This window comes from Miscanthus floridulus, chromosome 7 (assembly GCF_019320115.1).
Source record: "Miscanthus floridulus cultivar M001 chromosome 7, ASM1932011v1, whole genome shotgun sequence".
NCBI lineage: Eukaryota > Viridiplantae > Streptophyta > Magnoliopsida > Poales > Poaceae > Miscanthus > Miscanthus floridulus.
In genome coordinates this window covers 93268695-93296289 of record NC_089586.1, presented here as the reverse complement: position 1 = coordinate 93296289, position 27595 = coordinate 93268695, and the positions used below count along the sequence as shown (strand labels likewise).

At 47.1% G+C, this 27595-nt stretch overlaps 1 protein-coding gene across 1 annotated transcript; it reads right to left on the bottom strand.

Moving 5' to 3' along the window:
* Positions 1–24613: 24613 nt before the first annotated feature.
* On the bottom strand, positions 24614–25397 carry LOC136463837 (protein S40-6-like). The gene has a single exon (XM_066462818.1). It carries the CDS (start codon positions 25352–25354, stop codon positions 24872–24874), a length of 483 nt encoding a protein of 160 aa, XP_066318915.1. The 5' UTR covers positions 25355–25397; the 3' UTR covers positions 24614–24871.
* Positions 25398–27595: the final 2198 nt, after the last annotated feature.

Here is a 27595-nt window from a genome sequence, read left to right as displayed (position 1 = left end):
TGCCGACCTCATCGAAGTTTTTAAAGCCCTAAAAGTATTCTGATGGAAGCTGAATCCCACTAAGTGCATTTTCGGTGTTCCATCTGGTATCCTGCTAGGCAACATCGTCAGTCACCATGGCATCGAAGCCAACCCAAAGAAGATAGCAGTGGTGATCAACATGAAGCCACTGACCTGCGTCAAGGACATACAGAAGCTAACGGGGTGCATGGCGGCTTCAAGTCGTTTCATATCTCATCTGGGCAAAAAGGGACTCCCCTTCTTCAAGCTACTCAAGGCTCAAGAGAAATTTGTCTGGTCGGAGGACGCTGACAAGGCATTCGCCGAGCTCAAGTGGTTCCTCACCACACCTCAGATCATGATAGCCCCCAAAAAGGATGAAACCTTGCTAATCTACATTGCAGCGACCAATCGGGTAGTCAGCACCACCATCGTTGTTGAACGAGAAGAGGCCGAACACGCATACGAAGTCCAGCGCCCAGTCTACTTAATCAGTGAAGTCCTTAACGAGTCTAAGACTCGCTACCCACAGGTCCAAAAATTGTTGTATGCCATCCTGATGACATCCCGGAAGCTCCGCCACTACTTTGATGCCTACCACATAGCAGTAGTCACTGAGTACCCACTTGGTAACATCCTCTACAACAAGGAAGCCAGCAGCCGCATTATTAAATGGGTGATCAAGCTCAGCACCTAAACCATTGACTTTAGTACTCGCCACACGATCAAGTCGTAGAGTGGACGGATATGTAGACTCCTGCCCTGGTCGACCACCCCGAGCACTGGACCATGTACTTCGATGGGTCTCTCAACCTCGACGGCGCTGGGCCAGGCATATATTTCAACTCACCATTGAGGGATAAGCTTTGCTATGTCCTCCGCCTACACTTCCGAGCATCTAATAATACCGCTAAATATGAGGCGGCACTTCATGGTCTTCATATAGCTGTCGGGCTCAACATTAAATGCCTCTAGGTGTACGACGACTCCATACTAGTAATCAATCAGCTCAATAAGGATTGGAATTGCATCAACAAGAAGGTGGACGCTTACTACGCCGCAATACGAAAGTTAGAAGAAAAATTCTATGGCATCGAATACCACCACGTGGTCTGGGCCAATAATCAAGCAGCTGATGAGATGTCAAAGATAGGATCAACCCGGGCTGAAGTTCTAGCCAAAGTGTTTGTCCAGGACCATGTGGCCCCTTCCATCAAGCAGGAACAAGAAGGCGTTGTAGAAAACCCCCTGCCGAGTAGGTAGTCGCAGCGGTCCCTAGGGCGAGCAGTGATTGGAGGGAACCTTTCATCAAATACCTCACCACTGTAGACATCTCGGCTGACAACACAGAGAGAGAATGCCTTACCCGCCATAGTAAGCATTACGTCCTAGTTGAAGGGAAGTTGTACTGCAAAAATGTCAAAGACGAGCTACTTCAGAAGTGTGTCTCCATCGAAGAAGGCGAGAAGATACTCAAGTGTGTTTCCATCGCGTGACTGGACGCTGAGGTCCAGTGTCCGGTCAATATGACCGGAGCGTCCGGTCACCCCATGTTGTACCTAGTGAAGGGGTACAACGGCTCTATTTCATGGGGGCTTCTATTTAAGCCCCATGGCCGGCTCAAGCTCTCTCTCTTGGCCATTTGCATTGACATAGTAACCTTGTGAGCTTAGCCAAAGGCCTTCCACTCATCCCCATCATTGATTCATCATCTTTGTGAGATTGAGAGAGAATCCAAGTGCATTGCTTAAGTGTTTGCATCTAGAGGCACTTGGTGTTCATGTTTTGTTGTGGGATTCGCTTGTTACTCTTGGTGGTTGCCACCACCTAGATGGCTTGGAGCAGCGAGGATCGTCGAGCGGAGGGTGGTGATTGTCTCTGGCTCTGATCGTGGTGATTGTGAGGGGTTCTTGACCTTTCTCCGGTGGAGAGCCAAAAGGTACTCTAGTGAATTGCTCGTGGCTTGTGTGATCCTCATCTTGTGTTGATTGTGCGGCACCCTATTGAGGGTTTGGCGTGTGATGCCAATTAGCGCATGAACTTCCAAGTGAGTGAATCGCCACAACGAGGAGTAGCTTGCCGGCAAGCAAGTGAATCTCGGTAAAAATTATTGTGTTTATCATTTGATTCCGAGGTAATTGGTCTTCATTGTTATTCATTCTTGTGATTGATTGGCTCCTTCCTTAACACGACGGTATAAACAAATTGCTCACTCTCTTTACATTACCGTAAACTAGTTGTCAAGATCTTTAGTGTAGCTAGTTGTGAGAGCTTGTTAGTTTGGTTAGTGTGGCTCTTTAGTTAGCTTTTGAGAGCACACTAACTTAGTGTAGTGTCATAGCTATTGTGTGGATGGAAACTATATAAACTAGAATTGTGGTAGGTGGCTTGCTATTTTAGTAGGCTAGCGCAACACTTGCTTCGCCTCATAATTGTCTAACCGGTTTGTTAAGTGTTGTTGTAGAATTTTTTTTAATAGGCTATTCAACCCCCTCAAGCCATTAGGACCTTTCAAGTGGTATCGGAGCCGAGGTCACCGTGATTTGAGGATTAACAACCTTTGGAGTAAAAATGGCTCAAATCAACAACACCAAGAAGCCACCCCAATTTGATGGCACAAATTATCCATATTGGAAATCAAAGATGACCACACGCATCAAGTCAATCAATAGAAAAGTGTGGAAGGTGGTAGAAACCAAAATTGAGATTGGTGATCCAGAGAATCCCACCGTAGCCGAAGAAGTGCTTCTCCAAAACAATGACATTGCTCTAAGTGCCATTCATGATGCAATTGATGAGAGAACATTTGAGCAAATCAAGAATATTGAGATGGCTCATGAGGTATGGAAGAAATTGGAGGAATAATTTGAAGGCACTCAAGCCATGAAGGGTGCAAAGGCATATATTCTCAAAGAGAAGTTTGCAAGCTTCAAGATGAAGGAGGATGAGAGTGTGCCAGAGATATTTCATAGGCTTCAAGTGCTTGTCAATGATCTCAAAGCACTTGGAGAAGAGGTGAAGGACAAGGACTTCTCCCACAAGTTCTTAAGATGCTTACCGTCAAGATTTGGCACATTGGTCACTATTCTAGTGAGGAGTGGTTTGGACACCATGACACCAAACCAAGTGTTGGGAGATATAATGACCGATGATACATATAGAGATGATGATGAGAAGGAAGAAAAGAAGGAGAAAGATGAGAAGAAGAAGAGTGGGCCATTCAAAGCCACATCATCCAAGGGCAAGCAAGGCAAGAAACATCAAGTGAAGATGATGGCTCAAGGGATGATGATGATGATGATGATGAGAAGATGGCTCTCTTTGTCAAGAAATTTAGCAAGTTCATGATGAAGAAAGGGTACTGTGCTAGAAGAAAGAAATCTTCATCCAAGAACAAGGAAGAGTCAAGAAGGTGCTTTAAATGTGGAAGCAAAGATCATCTTGTTGCTCAATGTCTATACAATAGCGACAATGATGACGACAACAAGAAGAACAAAGATGAAGGACAAGAAGGAAAAGAAAGAGAAGAATGACAAGACGACCTTCAAGAAGAAGAATGGTGGTTCATATGTGGTCACTTGGGATAGTAATGCTTCCTCAAGTGATGATGATGATAGTGATGATGACAAGACCACCAAGAAGAAGGCACTTGCAAGCATTGCAATCAATGAGAAGCCTTCTTTCTTCGTCACTCCATCATGCTTCATGGCTAAGGCCACTAAGGTACAAATTTGTGATGATGGAAGTAATGAAGAACATGATAATGAAAATGAAAATGAAAATGATAGTGATAGTGATGATGATGAACCTACTAAAGATGAATCATTTGACATGCTAGAAGATGCTAAAGAACACTTTGACATTAAGAGAATGGAATGCAAGAGCTTGAATAAGGAGGTAAAAGCCCTTATGCAAGCCCTTGATGAGCTCAAAGCAACTCATGAGAGGCTAGAGGAAGCCCACGAGAAGCTTGACAAGGCTCACAAGAAGCTTGAAAAAGCTCATTCCTTTTTGCTTAATGAGCAAAATAAAAAGAAGCATGTTGAAACTTGCAATGTAGGCTTAACTTGTGATATAATTGATGAATCATTATCTATGCCTATCATTGTTGCTCCCACTAACCCTTCTTGTAGTACTTCTACTTCCACCTCATCTAGTAGTGATGGTTTCACTTGTGATGCCTCACTAATGGTTGAGAATAAGAACCTCAAGAAGGAGGTCAATAAGCTCACTCACACCTTGGCTAAGGCCTATGGTGGTGAGGACCGCTTGCTTATGTGCTTGGGTAGCCAAAGAGCTTCTCTCTACAAAGAGGGATTGAGCTATACCTCCAAGAAAGGCAAGGTGGCCTTTGCCCCTCACAAGACTAGTTTTGTGAAGAACAATGGTCGGTTTTGCACTAGTTGCAAGCAAGTTGGTCATAAAGAGCATGAATGCAAAAACAAGAGCAAAAATGCTAATGCATCCTCAATTAAGATTAATTCTTTCTATGTGCTTACTAAGGGTACAAATGGTGTGAAGGCTAAGTTTATTGATAAACCATGGATGGGCTCAAAGAAGAAAGCCATTTGGGTACCAAAGAGCTTAGTAACTAACCTTCATGGACCCAAGCAAGTTTGGGTACCTAAAAAGAATTGATCTTCTTTTGTAGGTCAATTACAAAGCCGGAGGAAGGCATTGAGTTCTTGATAGTGGGTGCACTCAACACGTGACCGGTGATGCAAGAATGTTCAACTCAATCAACACTAATGGCAATGATGGTTATGATAGTATCACATTTGGTGATAATGGCAAAGGCAAGGTCAATGGGCTTGGTAAGATTACAATATCCAATGACATGAGAATATCCAATGTGTTGCTAGTAGAGAGCTTGAATTTTAACTTGCTATCCGTGGCTCAATTGTGTGATCTTGGATTCAAATGCATATTTGGGGTTGATGATGTAGAAATCATAAGTGTAGATGGCTCCAACTTGATCTTCAAAGGCTTTAGATATGAGAATCTATACTTGTTCAATGCTAGTGAAGCTAGATTATCTACATGCTTGTTCACTAAGTCTAGCATGGCTTGGTTATGTTGGAATGAAACAATTGAATAGATTGGTTAAGCATGACTTGGTTAGAGGCTTGAAAGATTTTGTGTTTGAAAAGGATAAGCTTTGTAGCTCTTGTCAAGCTGGAAAACAAGTTAAAAACACCCATCTCAAGAAAAGCATCATGAGCACTAGTAAAGTATTTGAGTTATTGCACATGGATTTGTTTGGGCCAACACAATACACTAGCATCGGTGGTAACAAATATGGCTTTGTGATAGTGGATGATTATACTAGATACACATAGGTATTCTTTTTAGTGGACAAAAGTGATGTGTTTGCAACATTCAAATCATTTGTCACGGGCATTCACAATGAGTTTGAAACAACCATCAAGAGAGTTAGAAGTGACAATGGTAGTGAGTTCAAGAACACTAGAATTGATGAGTTGTGTGATGAATTTGGAATTAGACATCAATTCTCGGCCAAGTACACTCAACAATCAAATGGCCTTATTGAGAGAAAGAATAGAACACTCATTGACATGGCAAGGTTTATACGTAGTGAGTACAATGTGAGTCAATCTTTTTAGGCTGAAGCTATCAACACGGCTTGCTATTGTAGCAACCGCCTCTATTGTCACCCATTGAAAGAGAAGACACCATATGAGCTCTTGAATGATAGAAAGCCCAACATTGCATATTTTTAGGTCTTCGGTTGTAAATGCTATATCTTGAAGAAAGGCACTAGATTGGGCAAGTTTGACAAGAAATGTGATGATGGATTCCTACTTGGTTATTCCACTACAAGTAAAGCATATAGAGTTTGGAATTTGGATAGTGGTACTCTTGAGCAAGTTCATAATGTTGAATTTGATAAAACCAAGGGTTCACAAGTAGAGAATGAGAACTTGGAAGATGTTAGAGGCATTCAACTTTCAAATGCCATGAAGAACATAGATATTGGTGAATTAAGGCCTAGGCAAGTGAATGATGATGAAGATGATCAAGTGCAAGTGCTCTCTAACTCAAATATGCAAGATGATACAACTCAAGCAAGCTCTCATGATAATGAACAAGATCAAGTGGCTAGTACATCATCTCAACCTAATGATCAAGCAAGTGCAAGCAATCAAGTTCCAATCCTCCAACCAACAAATGTTGCAAGGGATCATCCATTGGACACTATCATTGGTGATATTTCTAGAGGTGTGCAAACTAGATCAAGATTGGCTTCATTTTGTGAGCATTTCTCATTTGTGTCATCCATTGAACCAAAGAAGATAGATGAAACATTGAAGGATGTTGATTGGGTGAATGCTATGCATGAAGAGTTAAATAACTTCACAAGAAATCAAGTATGGGAATTAGTAGAGAGACCAAAGGGACACAATGTGATTGGAACCAAATGGGTCTTTAGAAACAAGCAAGATCAAGATGGGATAGTAGTAAGGAACAAAACAAGATTGGTAGCACAAGGCTATACACAAGTTGAAGGTCCTGACTTTAGAGAAACATATGCCCCGGTTGCTAGATTGGAAGCTATTAGAATCTTGCTAGCCTATGCTTGTGCCCACAACATCAAGCTCTATCAAATGGATGTCAAGAGTGCATTTCCCAATGGTTACATCAATGAAGAAGTATATGTTGAGCAACCTCCCGGTTTTGAAGATGATAAGAAGCCTGACCATGTGTACAAGTTGAAAAAGGCATTGTATGGCTTGAAGCAAGCACCTAGAGCATAATATGAGAAATTGAGGGACTTCCTACTTTCTAAAGGGTTCATAATAGGCAAGGTTGACACCACTCTTTTCGTCAAGAAGATTGGAAAAGACTTGTTTGTGTTGCAAATCTATGTTGATAACATCATATTTGGATCAACCAATCAAGATTTTTGTGATGAGTTTGGAAAGGTGATGGCTAATGAGTTTGAGATGTCCATGATTGGAGAGTTGAGTTACTTCCTTGGTCTTCAAATCAAGCAATTGAAGAATGGTACATTTGTGAGTCAAGGCAAGTATATCAAGGACATGATCAAGAAGTTTGGCATGAGTGATAGTAAAGCCATTAGCACACCAATGGGAACAAATGGCAACTTGGATAATGATGCAAGTGGAAATATGGTGGATCAAAAATTGTATCGGTCTATGATAGGAAACCTACTCTATGTGACCGCATTAAGGCCGGATGTCATGTTTAGTGTATGCATGTGTGTAAGATTTTAAGCCTCACCAAGAGAAAGTCATTTGAAGGCTACTAAGAGAATATTGAGGTACTTGAAGCATACACAAAATGTTGGTTTGTGGTATCCCAAAGGAGCAAAGTTTGAGCTAGTTGGTTACTCCGACTCGGATTATGCGGGATGCAATGTTGAAAGGAAGAGCACCTCGGGCACATGTCAATTGTTGGGAAGATCACTTGTTTCATGGTCATCAAAGAAGCAAAATAGTGTTGCATTATCAACCGCCGAAGTTGAATACATATCCACCGGTAGTTGTTGTGCACAAATACTTTGGATGAAGGCCACTTTGAGTGATTTTGGAATCAAGTTCAAGAAAGTGCCATTGCTATGTGACAATGAGAGTGCAATCAAGATGACCAAGAATCCAGTTTAACATGCAAGAACAAAGCACATTGATGTCCGCCACCATTTCATAAGAGATCACCAATAAAAAGGGGATATTTGCCTTGAGAGTGTAGGCACCGAAGATCAACTTGCCGATATATTCACCAAGCTATTGGATGAGAAAAGGTTTTGCAAGCTAAGGAATGAGTTGAACATATTGATTTTCTCAAATATGTGTTGATGCACCCCCCACTTATATGACATGCCTCTCCTTCGAGCAATCCAAGGTAAAAGTTGATTGGCATGGCATACATCCTTGCTAAGGACTTATTTAGTGCATCTAGACATCTTTCACATTTAATAGGCTCATTCATGAAAATCAAATGAATTTGATGATTGTATGGTACCACTATTGCTTCTATGCTTATTTTGATCTAGTGGTAGCATATGACATGTTTGTGGGCTTGTAAACCTAGTGTTTGATCTAGAAAATGAGCTCTAAGTATTTAACTCAACATGGTACAAGATAACCCTTATTTGGAGGTGTGAAGAAGCTTGTCCTTGGATCAAACCGAGTTAAATGTCTTTGGCAAGTATTCTAGATTGAACCTAATTTGGGAAAATGATCCTCACCCCATTGATTGACATTGATAATCTCAACCTATCTACTTTTTGAACCTTTGTGGTCATTGATGAAAAAGGGGGAGAAAAACAAAGATATTACTGATATTATTACATGAGGAGAAAAACAAAGATATTAATGTACTAAGATGGTGAAAAGACAACAAAGGGGGAAAGAAATAAAGATATAAGTGATAGGGGGAGAAATTGACATAGGGGGAGAGATATGGCAAGAGATATGACAAAGGAAAGGGATCAATTAAAATTTTAAGCACACAAGTAGGGGGAGCAAGCTCATGAACTTGTATGATGCATTTGAATGTGCATTTCATATGTTTGCTTGCATGGCACAAGTTTTAAATTTCAATATTCATGCTTGTGTGGTGTATGCTAGTTATAGGTTTGAATGATGAAATGAAAATCTAGCATGCATAAGTTTATCTAGTGATTTCATTTCCAAGTGTTTCCAAGTGGTAGTGAGCTAACCATGGTGCTAAGGATGGTATAATGGTGCACTCCGATTGGTATCACGCTTCAAAGGTCCATCTTTTATACCTTAGCATCATTTGGTAGACAATGTCTCCTATATTTCCTATCTAAGCATATGTGCAAGCTTCAATCCAAACTCTTAGCACATATGTAGGGGGAGCAATTGCTACCATTTGGGGTTCATGAAACTTGTCCATATCCTTTTACACATGGTAAATATGCTTGGGCAAGTAACATGGATTCAATTGAATTTCAATTCATATCTTTGTGAAAGGGTTGTCATCAATTACCAAAAAGGGGGAGATTGAAAGCTCTAGTTTGGTTTTGGTGAATTAATGAAACCCTAAGTGCTAACCTAGTTTATCAAGTGATCATGAGATATGTAGCACATTCCAAGTGGTGAAGCAAATGAAGATCATGACATGATGATGGTGATGCCATGGTGATGATCAAGTGCTTGGACTTGAAAAGAAGAAAGAGAAAAACAAAAGGCTCAAGGCAAAGGTATAAATAGTAGGAGCTATTTTGTTTTAGTGATCAAGACACTTAGAGAGTGTGATCACATTTAGGTTCGATAGCTATACTATTAAGAGGGGTGAAACTCATATCGGAATGTGGTTATCAAAGTGCCACTTGATGCTCTAACTCATTGCATATGCATTTAGGATCTAGTGGAGTGCTAACACCCTTAAAAATGTTTGTGAAAATATGCTAACACATGTGCACAAGATGATACACTTGGTGGTTGGCACATTTGAGCAAGGGTTAGGAACTTCACTGGCACCCTAGATAGAAAAGACGGAGGTCACTGTGAGTGACCGGACGCGGGTCTCGGTTGGACCGGCGCGTCCGGTCAGTGGTAGCAGAGGGCGCGCAGCGTCGATCTCTGATCGGACGTAGGGTCACTCAGTGACCGGACGCTGATAGGGTGCGTTCAGTCCTGCTGATGTGGCAGTGGACAGAGGAGTCGCTGAGTGACCGGACGCTGGGCGTGTTCGGTCGAGCATGACCGGACACGTCCGATCGTGAAAAGTCATCTCTGGATGCTTACTGGAAACGACCGGATGCTAGGGTTCAGCGTCCAGTCACTTTGAGCTGCTGCGTCCGGTCGTCACTTGACCGTTGAGATCGGGCGATCAACATTTGAAGAGAGGAGACATGTGGCATGCATCGCGTGACTGGACGCTGAGGTCCAGCGTCTGGTCAATATGACCGGAGCGTCCAGTCACCCCGTGTTGTGCCCAGTGAAGGGGACAATGGCTCGATTTCATGGGGCTTCTATTTAAGCCCCATGGCCAGCTCAAGCTCTCTTTCTATTTTTTTAATAGGCTATTCACCCCCCCTCTAGCCATTAGGACCTTTCAAGTGGTATCAGAGCCAAGGTCACCGTGATTTGTGGCTTAACAACCTTTGGTGTAAAAATGGCTCAAATCAACAACACCAAGAAGCCACCCCAATTTGATGGCACAAATTATCCATATTGGAAATCAAAGATGACCACACATATCAAGTCAATCAATAGAAAAGTGTGGAAGGTGGTAGAAACCAAAATTAAGATTGGTGATCCGGAGAATCCCATTGTGGCCGAAGAAGTGCTTCTCCAAAACAATGACATTGCTCTAAGTGCCATTCATGATGCAATTGACGAGAGAACATTTGAGCAAATCAAGAATATTGAGATGGCTCAGGAGGCATGGAAGGAATTGGAGGAATAATTTGAAGGCACTCAAGCCGTGAAGGGTGCAAAGGCATATATTCTCAAAGAGAAGTTTGCAAGCTTCAAGATGAAGGAGGATGAGAGTGTGCCGGAGATGTTTCATAGGCTTCAAGTGCTTGTCAATGATCTCAAAGCACTTGGAGAAGAGGTGAAGGACAAGGACTTCTCCCACGAGTCTTAAGATGCTTACCTTCAAGATTTGGCACATTGGTCAATATTCTAGTGAGGAGTGGTTTGGACACCATGACACCGAACCAAGTGTTGGGAGATATAATGACCGATGATACATATAGAGATGATGATGAGAAGGAAGACAAGAAGGAGAAGAAAGATGAGAAGAAGAAGAGTGGGGCATTCAAAGCCACATCATCCAAGGGCAAGGCAAGGGAAGAAACATCAAGTGAAGATGATGGCTCAAGAGATGATGATGATGATGAGAAGATGGCTCTCTTTGTTAAGAAATTTGGCAAGTTCATGATGAAGAAAGGGTACCTTGCTGGAAGAAAGAAATCTTCATCCAAGAACAAGGAAGAGTCAAGAAGGTGCTTCAAATGTGGAAGCAAAGATCATCTTGTTGCTTAATGTCCATACAATAGCGACAATGATAATGACAACAAGAAGAACAAGAAGAAGGACAAGAAGGAAAAGAAAGAGAAGAAGGACAAGATGACCTTCAAGAAGAAGAAGGGTGGTTCATATGTGGTCACTTGGGATAGTGATGCTTGCTCAAGTGACAATGATGATAGTGATGATGACAAGACCACCAAGAAGAAGGCACTTGCAAGCATTGCAATCAATGAGAAGCCTTCTCTCTTCGACACTCCATCATGCTTCATGGCTAAGGCCACTAAGGTACAAATTTGTGATGATGGAAGTAATGAAGAACATGATAACAAAAAATGAAAATGAAAATGATAGTGATAGTGATGATGATGAACCTACTAAAGATGAATCATTTGACATGCTAGAAGATACTAAAGAACACTTTGACATTAAGAGAATGGAATGCAAGAGCTTGAATAAGGAGGTAAAAGCCCTTATGCAAGCCCTTGATGAGCTCAAAGCAACTCATGAGAGGCTAGAGGAAGCCCATGAGAAGCTTGACAAGGCTCACAAGAAGCTTGAAAAAGCTCATTCCTCTTTGCTTAATGAGCAAAATAAAAAGAAGCATGTTGAAACTTGCAGTGTAGGCTAAACTTGTGATATAATTGAGGAATCATTATCTATGCCTATCATTGTTGCTCCCACTAACCCTTCTTGTAGTACTTCTACTTCCACCTCATCTAGTAGTGATGATTTCACTTGTGATGCCTCACTAATGGTTGAGAATAAGAACCTCAAGAAGGAGGTCAATAAGCTCACCCACACCTTGGCTAAGGCCTATGGTGGTGAGGACCACTTGCTTATGTGCTTGGGTAGCCAAAGAGCTTCTCTCTAAAAAGAGGGATTGGGCTATACCCCCAAGAAAGGCAAGGCGGCCTTTGCTCCTCACAAGACTAGTTTTTTGAAGAACAATGGTCGGTTTTGCACTAGTTGCAAGCAAGTTGGTCATAAAGAGCATGAATGCAAAAACAAGAGCAAAAATGCTAAAGTATCCTCAATTAAGATTAATTCTTTCTATGTGCTTACTAAGGGTACAAATGGTGTGAAAGCTAAGTTCATTGGTAAACCATGGATGGGCTCAAAGAAGAAAGCCATTTGGGTACCAAAGAGCTTAGTAACTAACCTTCATGGACCCAAGCAAGTTTGGGTACCTAAAAAGAATTGATCTTTTTTTGTAGGTCAATTACAAAGCCGGAGGAAGGCATTGGGTTCTTGATAGTGGGTGCACTCTACACATGACCGGTGATGCAAGAATGTTCAACTCAATCAACACTAATGGCAATGATGGTTATGATAGTATCACATTTGGTGATAATGGCAAAGGCAAGGTCAAACACCTTCATCACATTCTGCAGAGGACAAATAGATTAATAGACTACGCTCTTCAAGGGACAAAAAGGATCTCCTCAAGCTTACCTTAATACAACCAATCATTAATGTCAGATCGGCCCTCAGCTTCTTTGTTTCCATGCTCGCCTCCCCCTCCTCCAGCACCTCAAACTCTTCACCATGCTGAATGACCGTGCGGAGAAGTTGGGGAGGCGGGGTGGGCTCCCACACTATCTCTTCGACCTCAACGGCACCCACCAGCAAAGGCTCCCTCCTCGGCCGCTGTTGTGCTCGGATAGGGTGCCTGAGTGTCGCCTCCACCATCGCCACCACTTGTTTAGCAACCACAGGTGGGCCTCGCGCTGCACTACTCGGCGCATAACTTGTGGGCTCTGTACTTACTCCGGCAAGGCCACTTGACGTCGTCACCGCACCCCACACCTCCTCCACACCAAGATCCCCCTCGTCATGCAATCCACCACCAGGCGAGGTCAGTCCAGTTGCTGAGGGCTCCTCCGTAGTAGGTGAAAGGTCCTTGTGTGGTTTTGGTAATTGAGTGACAATCTAGGTGGACTAATTGTGTTTATGTGAGATACACAGATGATTAGTCCACAGGTACATATGTGTGAGCAACATATGCCATGAAGGTGAAAATGGCTTGGAGATGTTGCAAAGCTCACACATGTGATGATGAAGGAGCTCATTGCACATGAGACATGACATTGAGTCATGTGATCAAGGTGGAGAAGATCAAGACAAGACTTGGCTTCATGGACCGGTTGCAAGCGTGAAGGGCAAGTCGGAGGCTTTGGAGCGATGGACCGCGTGGCGGTGAAACTTGAGCAAGACTTGGCGCCGATGGACGAAGGCAATGGTGAAAAGCAAGTGATGTCAAGATCGATGAACCAATACGATCACATGATGATTTGAAGTGGATCGTATCATTGTTGATCATGTTGGTGCATGTGTTGCATCAACATTGGAGGAGATGGAATGGAATGCGCAAGGCAAAGGTATAACCTAGGGCATTTCATTTCACCGGTCATAGGTGTGTAGAGAAGTTGGTGACCGGGTTTAGGATAGATGGCCATACTATCAAGAGGGGCAAACTTGTTTGCATATCGGTCATCTAGTGCCACTTGAGTGATCTAACTTTGCATCATCGCTAGAATTGAGTGGCGGGGCAAGTTGAGTGGCTAATCCTTTGGAAAGTGATTGTGAAAATGCTAACACACATACACATGGTGATGTACACTTGGTGGTGTTGGCACATTTACAAAGGAGATGAAGTTGGAGTTGATGTGGATCAACTCAGTGAAGGAACGGAGGCGAGAAGGGTTTTAAACTCCACTGGCGGAGTGTCCGCCCGTAGAGTGCGGACAGTCCGACGGTGCCACCGGCGCCCTGTTCCAAAAAGATAGGGTCTCATAGAGTGGACCGAACACTGGTCACGTAGTGACCGGACGCTGGGTTCCAGCATCTGGTCAGTAGTGGCAGTCAGCGGACAGGCGTCGGTCATCAACCGGACGCTGGCACTAGAAGTGACCGGACGCTGACAGGGTGCGTCCGGTCAGGGTGACGTATGATGACACAGGCAGAGCAAAGAAGCTGAGAGTGACCGGACACTGGTGCTGCGTCCGATCGCGATCGACCAGACGCGTCCGGTCATGTCTAGTACCTTACTGGAAATGACCGGACGCTAGGGTTGGTGCGTCCGGTCAGTTCAAGCTGCTGTGTCTGGTCGTCAGATGACTATTGAGATCGGATGAATAGCGTTTGAAGAAGGGGACATGTGGCGTGCATCGCACGACCGGACGCTGAGGTCCAGCGTCCGGTCGATCGGACCGGAGCGTCCGGTCGTCTCGACTTTTGCCCAGTGAAGGGGTAACAGCTCTATTTGTTTGTGGGGTTATAAATAGATGCCATGGTTGGCCTTGGGACAGCAGCTGAGCACACTAGAGCCTTGATGGCTTGTGTAGTAGTGCTTGGGAGCCCTCCATCTCACATATACTTGATAGTGATCATTCGATTGTGTGAGAGAGCGATTCTAGTGCGATTGCATCGTGAGGTTGCATCGAGTGGCACTAGGTGATCGAGTTGCAAGCCGGTGGTGCTTGTTACTCTTGGAGGTTGCCACCTCCTAGATGGCTTGGTGGTGGTCTCCATCGAAGCCCGCAAGAAGCTTGTGCGGTGCTCCGGAGAAGAGCTTTGTGAGGGGCATTGTGCTCGCCCCGCGAGAGCCGCGAAGAGCAACTCTAGTTAAGTGTGTCATTGAGCCACCCTCACTTTTGGGGTAGGTTCTTGTGGTGCCCGACGTGCGGGCTTGGCGGGTGATGCCAATTAGCCACCGAACCACCAAGTGAGCTATCGACACAATGGGGACTAGCGTGTTGGTAAACACATGAACCTCGGGAGAAAAATCACCGTGTCAACCTTGTTCTTCCCGTTGGTTTGCATCCTCGTTGCACAAGCTTGTAATTACTTTTGCATATATTGTGCTTGTGTAGTTGCTCTTGTAATTAGTTAGCTTGTGTAGCTTACTAGTTACCTTCTTGCTTGTGTAGCATAGAAGTAGCTCCCTTGCGTGGCTAATTTGGTTTGTGTAACCTTGTTAGTCACATTGCTTAGTTTGTGTAGCTAAGTAATTGCGCTCTCTAATTTGGCATTGGTTGCCTTATTATTGAGCATCGCTAGTGAGCTTAGGTGGCTTTGTGCTTTTGCTTACTAGCTTGTGTAGGAGCTCCCTTGTTGCTTGAAGTACTAGCGGCATAGGTTTGTGTGACCTTGCTTCTAGAATTGGTTAGATGAGCTCTAACTAGCCCGGCACCTTTGTTGCTTAATTAGTATCTTTGGAAGGTGCTAGAGAACATAAATAGAGGGGTGTAGTCTTGGCTAGACCGATAGTTTTAATTCCACACTTGTTTCGGTTAGCCGACATGATTATTTTTAGAAAGCACTATTCACCCCCCCTCTAGTCCGGTATCTCGACCCTACAGTAGGGGCGGTCGGCCTTGCAACTGTCGGTTGCTCTACGATGGGGGCAACCGGATCCGTTCTGGACTGCTCTAGCTCGGTGTGGGGAGCTCGTGGCTCCTCCACACGCCTTCCGTCATTGGCAACAGAAGGTTGTAGGTCCTTCGTCGATTTCGCACTTCAATAAACAAAAATTCATCAAGAAATAAACCACTGCGCTAAAGAAATACATCAAATAAGATAAGGCATTCACAATTGGGACTTCCGCTGCGCAGACCGAAACTAGCGCCCACGCCTGGAACCAATCTGTTCAGCAGACAAATCGCTCGGTGTCTCCACCGCCGCCACCAGAACCGCCTGGGTGGTCTTAGGGACTGTGGTGGTCACCCAAGCTACTTTCACAGGGGGTGTAACTATGGTCTCGGGGACTCCAGCGGCCACTCGAGCAGTTGCCTCTAGTGCCACATGAGTTGTTGCCGTCGAAGTCGCCCAAACACTGTTAGGTGTCACCGCCATGGTTTCCCTCATCTATGGCATATCGCACATCTCTGCTCCAGCTAGCGAGGCTGGCGAGGTCGTCCCAACCCTCAGAGAAGGTGGTGCCAATGGCCCATCATCATCCGATGAGCTCAAAACCACCATTTGCGGCCTCCGGTGCTGAGTAGGAGCGTCGATGCTCACCGGCTACTTTTCTCAATGGGACGACCCTCCCGTTCTCCTTCTCTTCGGGGATAGCTCCTCGCCCGCAGGCCGCTTCCCCTAGAGTTTCTCATGGACATGCGGTGTCTGCTCACCTCTATCTCCGTCATCGTGATCATCTGAGCTGTCCCCACTAGCTTTTGAGCTAGTCCGATGCTGGGGACTGCTCGGCCGAGCATCAACACCCCTTGTCCAGTCAGCTGACGGCACTACCGAGAAGTACATTGTTTGGTCCTACCCATGAATCTTCAAGAGCACGAATGACTATGCTGCAACAAAAAAGGAATCAAACAAAACTAGAAATAAAACTTTTACCCGTGGTGGGAGGTTCCCTACACTGAAGGCCCTCTATTGGTCGTCGATCTTATGGTGACCCACAAGGTTAAACAAAACCCTAACCTGCTGTATGACTTCATCTCGGTCAATTGGCTCGAGCACCTCTTGGGTCCCATCAGTATTCCCACAGAATTCATACGCGGGATGTGCCCTCTCCTTGCTGGGCTGGCATGACCAAAAAGTAAAATTCGTCACCACTATGACCCTATCCACCCTTCTTCGGTCGATCAATGTCAAGATCTCCTTCACTTTCTCCATTCCATTGACACTAGGTCTCTCTGACCACTTGGCGTTGCTCACAGGAATCTGATCAATGTCACATGCCACATGGTGTTCCCCCTATGGCATGCAGAACCACCGCTGCGCCCAATACTTCATGTTTGTGTTCAATGGGGTAGTGATGTAGTGGCCAACCATCCCATCCCAAAGCTACAAGTATGCGCGACCTACTATCCTAGATCTAGACCCCCCTCGAGCTTTCAAATAGAAGAAGTGGCGGAAGAGATCAAAATGTGGAAGAGTGCCAAGATAGGCTTCGTAGAAATGGATAAAGATAGAGACTTGAAGGATGGAATTTGGGCCCAGATTATAGAGACTAATCCCATAATAGTCAATCAACCCATGAAGGAATGGATGGATCGAAACACCAAATCCGCGATAAAAGTAATCTTCAAAAACCACTAATTCATTGCCGTGGGGGTAGGAAAGCTCTCACCACGAGCTAGACGCCATCCCGCCATCACCCTATCGGGTAGCATGCCTCCACCACCAACTGGTTGAGCACCGCCTCATTGCTAACAGAGCTCACCTATTCCTCGGTGCGATTGAGCTCGCGCGATGCCCTACTCGAGCTCCTGTGGTTTCTTTTGGGCGCTATCTAACAGATCTGTGGCCTCGAGGAGACTATGAGCTTGCGGTTACTTTAATGGCGGAGCAGTTACCGAGTGACATGGTGTGGGCGCGAGGAAGAAGACGAAGTGGCAAAGGAAAGGTAGGGAATGTGCGCCGGGGTTGCACCACTCTTATAACGGTTCGACCCCTTACCCTTCGCCTTCTAGGGTTTTTGGGAAACCGTGCCTCCCCTGCCGCTTTCTCCCCCGAAACCTCCGCGTGTCGTTGGACCATCGAGTGGGCCTTATAGGCCACCGTGCCAAACTATGTTGAACATGGAGTGATGAAATAGAGTCCAATGCTACGCGTCGTTTCGACGGAGTCAAGATATTTTCGGACCCTGCTACAAGATACCTTCATCATTCTATAGTAGGATCGGGGACTACATGTGTACACGTCATCTTGCGATGACTGTACTATTTTTCTCAGCTAAGACAGAAACAGGTTCAGCACCCGTAGACTGCCTCTTTGGATCCTAGCACCACGAGACTGCTCACCTAGTGCTAGGCTCAGGGACTAAGTGTGTACACTTCACATAGCGGTGAATGTACTGATTGTCTGGTCTAGATATTTTTCTTTGACCCTGCTACAAGATTCCATCATCTTCTAGCAGGCTCGGGGACTACATTATGTACAATGCACCTTGCGGTGCATGTACTGCTTTTTTCCCACGGTGTTTCGACTTCATCATGTCTACCATCTGATGCCTCTGCTCTCCCCTAATGACCATGTTGCCAAAGCCATTGTAATAGGCACTTAAGTGCATACACTTCACCGGCTGAGACCTCAATTTTTTTTTACTTTAGCTCCTTACATCCTGCCAGCAAACCTTGAAGCTTCAAGTGAGTCCGAGCTCGTCTCCTAGATTGAAACACTTGGACATCCGTTTCTACAGCTTTGACGCCATGTTCAACAACTCGGTTCATGTATTCAACAGCTTGGACGTCTGTTTCAACAGCTCGGCTACAAGTCAATCTGGACGAACGCCTATTTTTGATGATCGGCGACTAGCTGGACTGGTCGGACAAGCTCAAGACGGCGTTGCTCGGCGGATACAAAGCGCTCGGGGATTAGCTATGGGGGCATAACCCTTGATACCCACAGGGCTGCATATGGGCTGAGTCGCTAGAGGAGGCCCAGCCCACGAGACCACGCAGGGGCTACGTCGCTAGTCGAGGCCCAGCGTGCAAGACGACACCGCGTCAAGTATGGCGTAAGTCAGCGTGTCACGCAAGACGGCGTGAAGTTCCTCGAAGATCTAGGAAATCTACACGGATATGCTAGATTACCGTGATATTTGTAACTTCCTATCTTGTAAACCGATCAGCATAGAAACAACCAATCTGTAACCCTACCCTCCAGGCTATATAAGGCGGGTAGGGACCCCTCTTGTTTTCATTGGAACACACGCAATACAATCCACAAAGACACAGGACGTAGGGTCTTACATCAAGCCGATGGCCCGAACCTGTCTAAGTGTTGTCTCTCACGTTCTGTGTCACCATCTGGTTCTCTCACGCGCACCTCCACCAATTCATCTACTACCGTGGACATAGCCCTCGGAAGACTGCCGACCAGATTTCATCGACAGCTACCCTCACTTGTGGGTAGGTTCTTGTGGTGCCCGACGTGCGGGCTTGGCGGGTGATGCCAATTAGCCGCCGAACCACCAAGTGAGTGGTCGACGCAACGGGGACTAACGTGTTGGCAAGCACGTGAACCTTGGGAGAAAAATCACCGAGTCATCCTTGTGTTCCCGTTGGTTTGCATCCTCGTTATACAAGCTTGTATTTACTTTTATATACATTGCGCTTGTGAAGTTGCTCTTGTAATTAGTTTGCTTGTGTAGCTTGCTAGTTGCCTTCTTGCTTGTGTAGCATAGAAGTAGCTCCCTTGCATGGCTAATTTGGTTTTAGTAACCTTGTTAGTCATATTGCTTAGTTTGTGTAGCTAAGTAATTGTGCTCTCTAGTTTGGCATTAGTTGCCTTGTTATTGAGCATTGCTAGTGAGCTTAGGAGCTTTGTACTTTTGCTTACTAGTTGTATAGGAGCTCCCCCGTGCTTGAAGTACTAGTTGCATAGGCTTGTGTGACATTGCTTTTAGAATTGGTTAAGTGAGCTCTAGCTAGCCCGGCACCTTAGTTGCTTAATTAGTATCTTTATAAGGTGCTCGTGAACTAAGACAGAGGGGTGTAGTCTTGACTAGACCGTTAGTTTTAATTTCGCATTTATATCTGTTAGCCAACGCATTTAATTTTCGAAAGAACTATTCACCCCCGCTAGTCTATCATCTCGACCCTACACAAGGCCCGTCGCTGGGCGAAGGACAGCTTCTCCGGCGACTCTGACGAAGAGACCTCACTGACAACCTCCTCGTTCCCGTACCTCGACACAGGTCGCCGGATGCAGCAGCCGCGACTAGCGTTGCCTCAACCGCGCGCGGTCGTCGGGGGCACATGCGGCGCTAATGACGAGGAGATGGGCGGTCAGGGTGCTGCCATCGGCGCCGAAGGACGGCGCAGGTTGTCCAAGCATCGCTGGGCTCGGCCACAGCTCCTTCATGGGCTGCCTGTCCATGGCAGGGACGTGGGTGGCGTAGCCTACTGGGTCGCAAGCAATGGCACACGACGCTTGCTGGTCCGTCAGAGGCTCGGCCCTCGGGTACTAGCCGCATCTCTGCCCCAGACTCGGATGGTTGTGCAAGGTCCTACCACAAGTGCTGGCAAGCGGCGGCGAGGGGACAGCACCCAACCAGCCTATGAGCAGTCAACCCCCGAGGCGCATCCCGGTAGACCTTCACGACAAGTGCCCCAATTGTGTCTCAGCTGCACATCTAGTGGCAACCTGCAAGCTGCCTCAACGATGTCTATGGTGCATGGGGTTTCGACACGTTGCGCGCGACTGCAAGCAGCCATGGCGCGCGAGCTCTGGGAGCTCGAGCGATGCAGGCGCCGTGGGTCATCAGCCACAATGCCCTGTTTATGGCGCCCGTAGCTCCTGTTCCGTTTGGCCAGCGGACCACGGTGGTTCATGAGACTCTAGTGGGGCCGAGATGGACAACGCCATTCCTACCAGAGGCGGTCGTCGGTGCTGACGACGATTGAGGCATCATGGGGGTCGGTAGGGGTGGCCCAGGCAGCGCCGGCCTTCACCATGGCCATTGCTAGAGACCAGATCAGGCACGTTGATGCATTGGGTGCGTCTGCCGACTACGCCGACACCGCCCCCTTCCGCTGCTACGTACTGCTCCCCCAAGCCAGACCCGCTGGTGTTGGAGCTGTGCATGAGCGCAGGGACACCCACGTGGGTAGACCCAATGCTGGAGGAGCTCGACGCCTCGCTCGTTGTGAGCCGGCCAGAAGGAGCACCGACGCCTAGGTGCCAATCTACTCAGGCGGTCGTCCCTCAAAAGGTTGAAGCATCGACGGTGGACATCCGTTCTCCAGCGACGGCTGAGCGGGTGTTGGACTCGTCTATGTTGTCGCCGCAGGGGCTGCCACAACTCACACCACCACGGGTGGGGCAATCTGGAGTTGCATATGAGATCACAGTGGGCACACCCACTCCGAGCGACGCGACGCCCACGCCAGGTGAGGTTGTTCGGCGTCTCGCACGGTTCACTAAGGAGGTGCAGCTCAAGCCAGACAGAAGGTCGCAACCACAAAGCAACCCTGCCACTCAGGAACCCACAGATTGCCGCTCAGCCGCTAGCGCACATACCGACCTCCAAGTGGGGCGAAGTACTCATGAAGAGGATGGGCATCCTACCACCGGCGGCACCAGTTTCATCCGCGTCCAAGCAAACATACGACGCCTTATTCGCAGGGAACGCCACGTCGAGCCACGTTCTAGCTCTAGACGAGTTGTTCCCAGCGACCAACAGCAGGACTGGCAGAAGAACGCTCTTCTCGGATGCGGATGGAGGGTCACGCAGCCAGCAACGAAGACGCCCAACCTCATAGGTGGTAGCCCTGCTCTTAGCTTGGTTGTAAACCATTTATGTAATATCGAAGCTTGAAACTGTTTTCTAGGCTGTACGACCTCCTAGGACGCTCGTTAGTAGCGTATCGTTTGTATGGCTGAACTCTTCTTCTTAATTATAATGGTGCACAAGTCTTTTGCGTATTTGATAAAAAAAATTATTTAGCAGATGTAAATCAGCAAACTTTTTTTATGACCCAATCCAAAGTGGTGATCATTATCTATTACCATCTAAAATGTCAGAGGTGGCTTAGTCCACATTAAATTTCGTGTGTGCGCCCGCCCCGTCCCCTGTCTACGGAACCGAGACCGATGCAGAGTCCAAACCCAGGCCGTTGCATGCCCACATGCAAACAGTTAGTGTAATACGGAGCCGGATCGGTGTAAAAAAATCCAAAAAATACTGATCGGTCTCAAAAAATAACTCTTCGGCCAGATCAAACAGGAACGACGCCTGCTCGGTCTCAAAAAAATCCTGATCGGTCTCAAAAAAATATCTCTTCGGCTATAAATAAAAGTGTCGCCTCACGCCAAATCAAACAGGAACAACGCCAGCTCTCATGTAATTCTCACCTCTTTGTCTATTAAAAAAACGCCAGCTCTCAGGTAATTTTCCATCCGGCTCAGCTTCGCAACGATGATAAACAAGGCATAGGAATAAGGCTGGACGAAAAACTCGAAGCTCGTTAGCTCGCTCGGCTCGTGGCTGGCTCGGCTCGGCTCGTTAAGATAACGAGCCGAGCCGAGCCAAGATTTTAGCTCGTTAGCTATAACGAGCCAACTCGAGCCAGCTCGCGAGCCGCTCGCGAGCTAAACGAGCCAAGCTTCCAGAAAAAAGTATCATTTAAGGTAGTTAGATGCATGAATACTATAGCATTTTATTATACTTGTATATATATTAGTGCATATTAATTTTTTTATTCGATTTAAGGTTGTTAGATTCATTTCTTTTGTATTATTATTATTCTCAAACTTTAGATAAATACAAATATTATATTTTGTGTATTTTTATACCTGGCTCGCGAGCTTAACGAGTCAGCTCGAGCTTTTAACGAGCCGAGCCGAGCTGGCTTTCTGGCTCGTTAGGATAACGAGCCGAGCCGAGCTAGCTCGTTATCTTAACGAGCCAGAACGAGCCGAGCCGAAACGAGCCGAGCCGGCTCGTTATCCAGCCTTACATAGGAACAAACTATCCCTAACATCAGGGTGTACTTACCGAAACCAGTTTTCTCACACGACCAGTTATATGTAGCGCTATCAAGAGCCACGGTAAGATCGAACATTGGGATCTTGGTCGTGCTAGCTATTGAGAAGAACGTCAACAAGGGAAAGAGGAAGGAGAAACTGGCAAATGATATATTCACAAAGAATATCGTTTATAAAAAGATTCTAACTTTATAAAAGAGATAATTTCTCTCGGCAATACATATTTTAGTCCATATGGTCAACAATAATCTAGCTTTATATATATTAACAACAAAAATATATGCGGGATGCTACCAACACAACTACAACAAACGGAAGGACTACTTGACTGCTGGTGTTGCTGACTCAATAAACATAATTGCTCATATTAGTTCTAGGCTGTTCAGAACATCACGTTCGAAAATAATTTTTTTATAACACGTTCATACTAGCATTATCATGATATTATATTTTTTCCGTGCAACGCACAAGTATTTATCTAGTTTATATTAAAAAAAGAAAAATCTTAGACTGGACACTACAATGAAGCGGCGACATCAACTTCAACGGGTTGAGCATCTACAAGAACAACTAAAACAAAGAAACTAACAACGGACAAACTACAATTTATAAAGAAAAGACTGAACAATCTACAACTTCATTAAGCAACGTCGCTCAAATAAAAAATCATCTACTAATACGAGTACACAGTGTCTGTGGTACATAAGCTGCAAACTCCAACATGGAAGGCCCCCAAATCTTCTAATAATCTTCCTCTAGAAACCTGCTGTCCAAAGGTTGGGTTAAACCTGATATTTATGGCGCCGTGCGTGGAGCCATTGTCAGTGCACTGACCGCGCGGAGGGAGTTTAAACACGGTCAAGGTGATGACTCGAGGATGACACAGCACTGTTTCATAGTGTACACGCTAGCTAGCTACAACTACGACTACGTACGTAATAAGCCAGCAAGAGGTGAGGTGAGTTTCTCTGGTAAGCAAGAGCTGTTATTGGTGAGACTTTCTGGTGGGCGGATCGAGTGCACTGCGCGCCAATGGTTTCTTCGCGGACGGACAGTTGGCGCCGGCGGGCGGGGATGACGGGTGCTTGCCTTGCGTAGGCTCGGCACCACGGAGGGAGAGGCTGAGATCACCGATGATTGATGTCACTGCGGACTGCACTGCAGCGACGAATGAAGACACAACACGCACTTGAAGTCGAAGAGAAACAGATCGAAACAACCGTCTTACTGTACATTAATCCGCGCCACGACGCGACGAGGCTGGTAATTCCACTGTAACTTGATAACTTTCTGGAAAAAATACCTCCCTATGAAACCCCTGTTGATGGATTCTGGCAAGCATAAAGAAGACCTAAACCCGATTCTAAAAGCTTCAGTTGCCTCCCTCTCTCCGCCAATGGCTAGGTTAGCCATCTCTCTCTCGCTACGCCCTTGACCCTTATAAGAAATGACACATGCCATCCCGATTTGAAACATATAAGAGTCGTGGTATTCTCCGCATTACCTTACCCTATCTTCACGCACTCAAGGATGAATCTGTGATAGTATACTTTATACCCTAAATTTGGAATATAATCTTTCACGACGTGAATATGTGCCAGTATACTTTTTATCTGGAATCTATTCTTTTCATGATGTGAATATGTGTGGTGTTAGTGGACAGGGTGAGCTATAAAGGTAGAAAAAAAGATCCATGGCTTTTTCCTGAGCAAGAGCGGAGCCGTCGAGTGAGGATTGGCTGAGTGTGCTTTCGCTGCTCATGGTGGAGTACTCTTTTAATTATTCACTCTATTATTGCCTCAGGATGTAATCAGGATTAAGCTACGTGTCGATACCGGGGGGTGCGGGACTCAAGGGATTCATTCTTTTTCGCACTAACGGAGGACATGAATTCTGGGCAAGTCAGTTTTACTGTCCACCGATAACGACACCGAATTGATCGCTCGCATTGCATGATATACGGAGTACTATGCTCTACCAGCTGAAACGCAATGTCACTGCTAGCTGGTAGCTAGCTATAGCTCATACACGACGCCAGAACACCTGCTGGTGTGCTGCATTCTGTTCAAAAACACAAATGATAGATCCACTAGCAATGCAACGATGAACAATTGATTATACAAATACAAACCTACACATAGATAGATAGACCTCTCCTCATCTCCTCGATGCATTGCCAAAGGCTTACCGAGGCGAGACACACAACTAAATTGGGTGACTAAAACGCTGCTACAAACAGAAACTCACTACAAGACGACACCCATCAACTACCTGCACTACTACCTGAAGCAACAAATTAACTAGCTAGCTAGTCCCGATCATCGAAAGCTAAACGAAATTCCTGTGTCAAAGCGAAGCACAGCTAGGACCTAGGAGTGCAAAATGGCGTCCGCCATCCAAGTCGTCGTCGTCGCCGCCGCCGCCGCCAGTCAGTCCTGGAACCCGGTGGCGCGCTTCCACACCGCGTCCCGGACCTTGAGCGTCCTGCCGACGACCCAGTTCATCAGCGACAGCGACGCGGCGCGGCGGCGCCACGCCAGCTCGTGGGGCGGCACCAGCGCGTCCACGGAGTCCTCCTCGTCGTCGAGCTCCCAGTCCCCGGCGCCGATGCCGTAGTGGTAGCCCGGGCGGGCGCTGCCCAGGATCTTAGACCAGTCCGGGATCTTCACCGGCAGCGACCCGTGCGCGGCCCTGCCGTCCGGCGCCGGCTTCGCCGGCGACGACGCCTTCTGCGCGGCCAGAAACGGGCGCGCCCTCGGCGGCTCGGCAGGCGCGGCGCTCGGGGCGAACGCGCCCCAGATGTCCGCCTCGTCGAAGTCCTCGCCCGCGCCAGCGGCGGGGCTCGTCGGCACGACGACGCCGTGCGGCGCCTGCGCGAAGTGGAGGTACGCGCGCGAAGTGGGTCTCGCCATTGTGCGTACTACCACCACGTCTACCGTCGACTTCGGGCGAGGGATGGTAGGACCAGGGAGGGGAAAAGGAAATAAGCGCGCGTGTGGAGGAGGAGATGAGCGCGTGCGCCAGTGGTTTGGGTCGTGAATTTATAGGAGCTGGAGAGCCGAGACGGAAAGCGGGTGGAAACGGATAAGGTCGTTTATGCAATGACGGTTTCGCCCTCTGAGCTCTTTAACAACAAACGTTCGGATCGCTACGACCCGGAGGACGGGCGGCCACTGATCGCTGGGCCCTGGCGGTGTTTATTCTGATTTCTGAGCCAAGTCCGATTCGGGTAGTGAGGTGCTGCCACGTTGCTACCGGCAGCTGATATTGATCATGTGCCGGGCCCAACGTTTTCGTTTTTGATAATGAACCAGAAATTAAGGGCTTATTTGGCACAGCTTAACTTCTCTAGTAAAATTGTTTTTTTAGAAAATAGCTTTATAAGCAATTTTCTAGGTGAAATTGAGCTGTTTTGGAAAAAAATGTTCGACAAAACAGCTTTACCAACAGCTTCATGCATGGATGGGAGAGAGAAATGAGGGAGAGAGTTAGGATAAGCAACTTTTTTCAGCTTCATCCCAACTCATGTCTTTGTGAGAGGGAGAGAAAAACTACTTCATGGGTGAAGCTGATTTAGAAATGAGTGTTTGACAAATAAAACAGCTCACAACAGCTCATAAAACTGTTGTGAGCTATGCCAAACAGGCCCTAAGCTTTCCACCGCGCCTACTCCCTGGCCGCCGCCGCCACTCTCCGGCTAGCGGTGGTGGCGGCCCGCGGGGGCGCCCAACAAGGCCAACCCCATGCACTAACCTCCACCACTTCCCTCCCCTCCTCTTCCTCATTCTGTGGCCTCTGGGTCCAGATCTGGCCACCCCCACACTGCATCTGACGCGCCCAGGCGGCTCATCGTCAGGCAGGGCCTGCCCGATGGCATGCTTGGAGGCGGACGACCTAGGCGTGTTTGGAGGTGGCGTCCCTCCCGGTCGTCATCAGGGGCATTCACGGGGGATACGCCAACGGGAGCACAAGCTGGTGGGCCTCCGACAACCCTGGCGGCCTCACACCAGGGCGGGCACGGTGCGCGGCTGGCGCACGGGAGCCAGCGAGCGCTCGGATGTGGCTACGTGCGCAACCACTGGCCCGTCCCAAGGCCTCACCAGCCGAGGCCCCGCCTTCGGCGGCCAAGGGGTCGTGCTGGACCCGACCCGCATGGCCACGCCGGCGACGCCGTCAAGATCAAGAGTGCCGCGGTGGCTCCGTGGCTTGCCTGGCGGCGGGAGGAAGCACCACGACGAGGTCCACCCCACCGGGCGTCAGCGTTCTCGGAGGCAAGTAGCGGCTGACGGCCCACGACAGGAGGTATCCCTGGGCTCCTGCTCCACCAGCGCCGCCTTGGGCTACATCCACCACGGCGCCCAACGCCATCTCCACGGTGCATATTCATGCTCCTCTGCTCCCTCGTGGTTTATTGCCTCGCTAGATGGGTTGGTAGGCTTACGGTGGGTGATTGGCCAACTGTCGCCATTGCCGTCCTCATAGCTCTAAGTTGAGGGCTACAGTCCATGAGCTTGGGGAGTTTTCAGCAAAAGCCATGCACGACCTGACTGTGCGATTGACGGCGACGCCATCCGGCGCCATTTACCTCCTTGGAGGCGTCGATGTACTCTTCCCACCCTCTAACCGTAGCCCGTCGCTCTCCTCCTGGTGAAAACTTTGCTCTGGTTACCTGGAGCCGGTGGTGGTGGTGTCTAGAACGTCGCATCCGTCTTGAGGGCACCATCGTGGAGGAGCCAGCTCAGACCCTCAAACCTTCCTTCTTGCTGGGCTCCGGTCATCGATGGTGGCATCCGTGGATGGCACTTTCCTTCACTACGTCATATACTATTAGTAGGGGTGGCTCTAGAGGCTTTGTAGGGGCGGTTTGCCTAGCCGCCCCTACCCAAGCGCCTCTACAAATCATGCATTTGTAGGGGTGGTTCCCAGATCGCCCCTACAAATCGATTTGTAGGGGCGGCTGGTGTAGACAGTCGCCCCTACAAATCGATTTGTAGGGGCGGCTGTAGTACCAGCTGCCCCTATAATACCTGTTTATAGGGGCGGTTCAATCTACAACCGCCCCTACAGTATATTTTTCCACAAAAAAAATTCAAATTCAAATTCAAATTCAAATTTATAGAACATATATATACATATGCATATATAATTCGAGA

Coding starts and splice junctions, on each gene's coding strand:
- LOC136463837 (XM_066462818.1), bottom strand. CDS start 25,354: ATGGCGAGACCCACTTCGCGCGCGTACCTCCACTTCGCGCAGGCGCCG.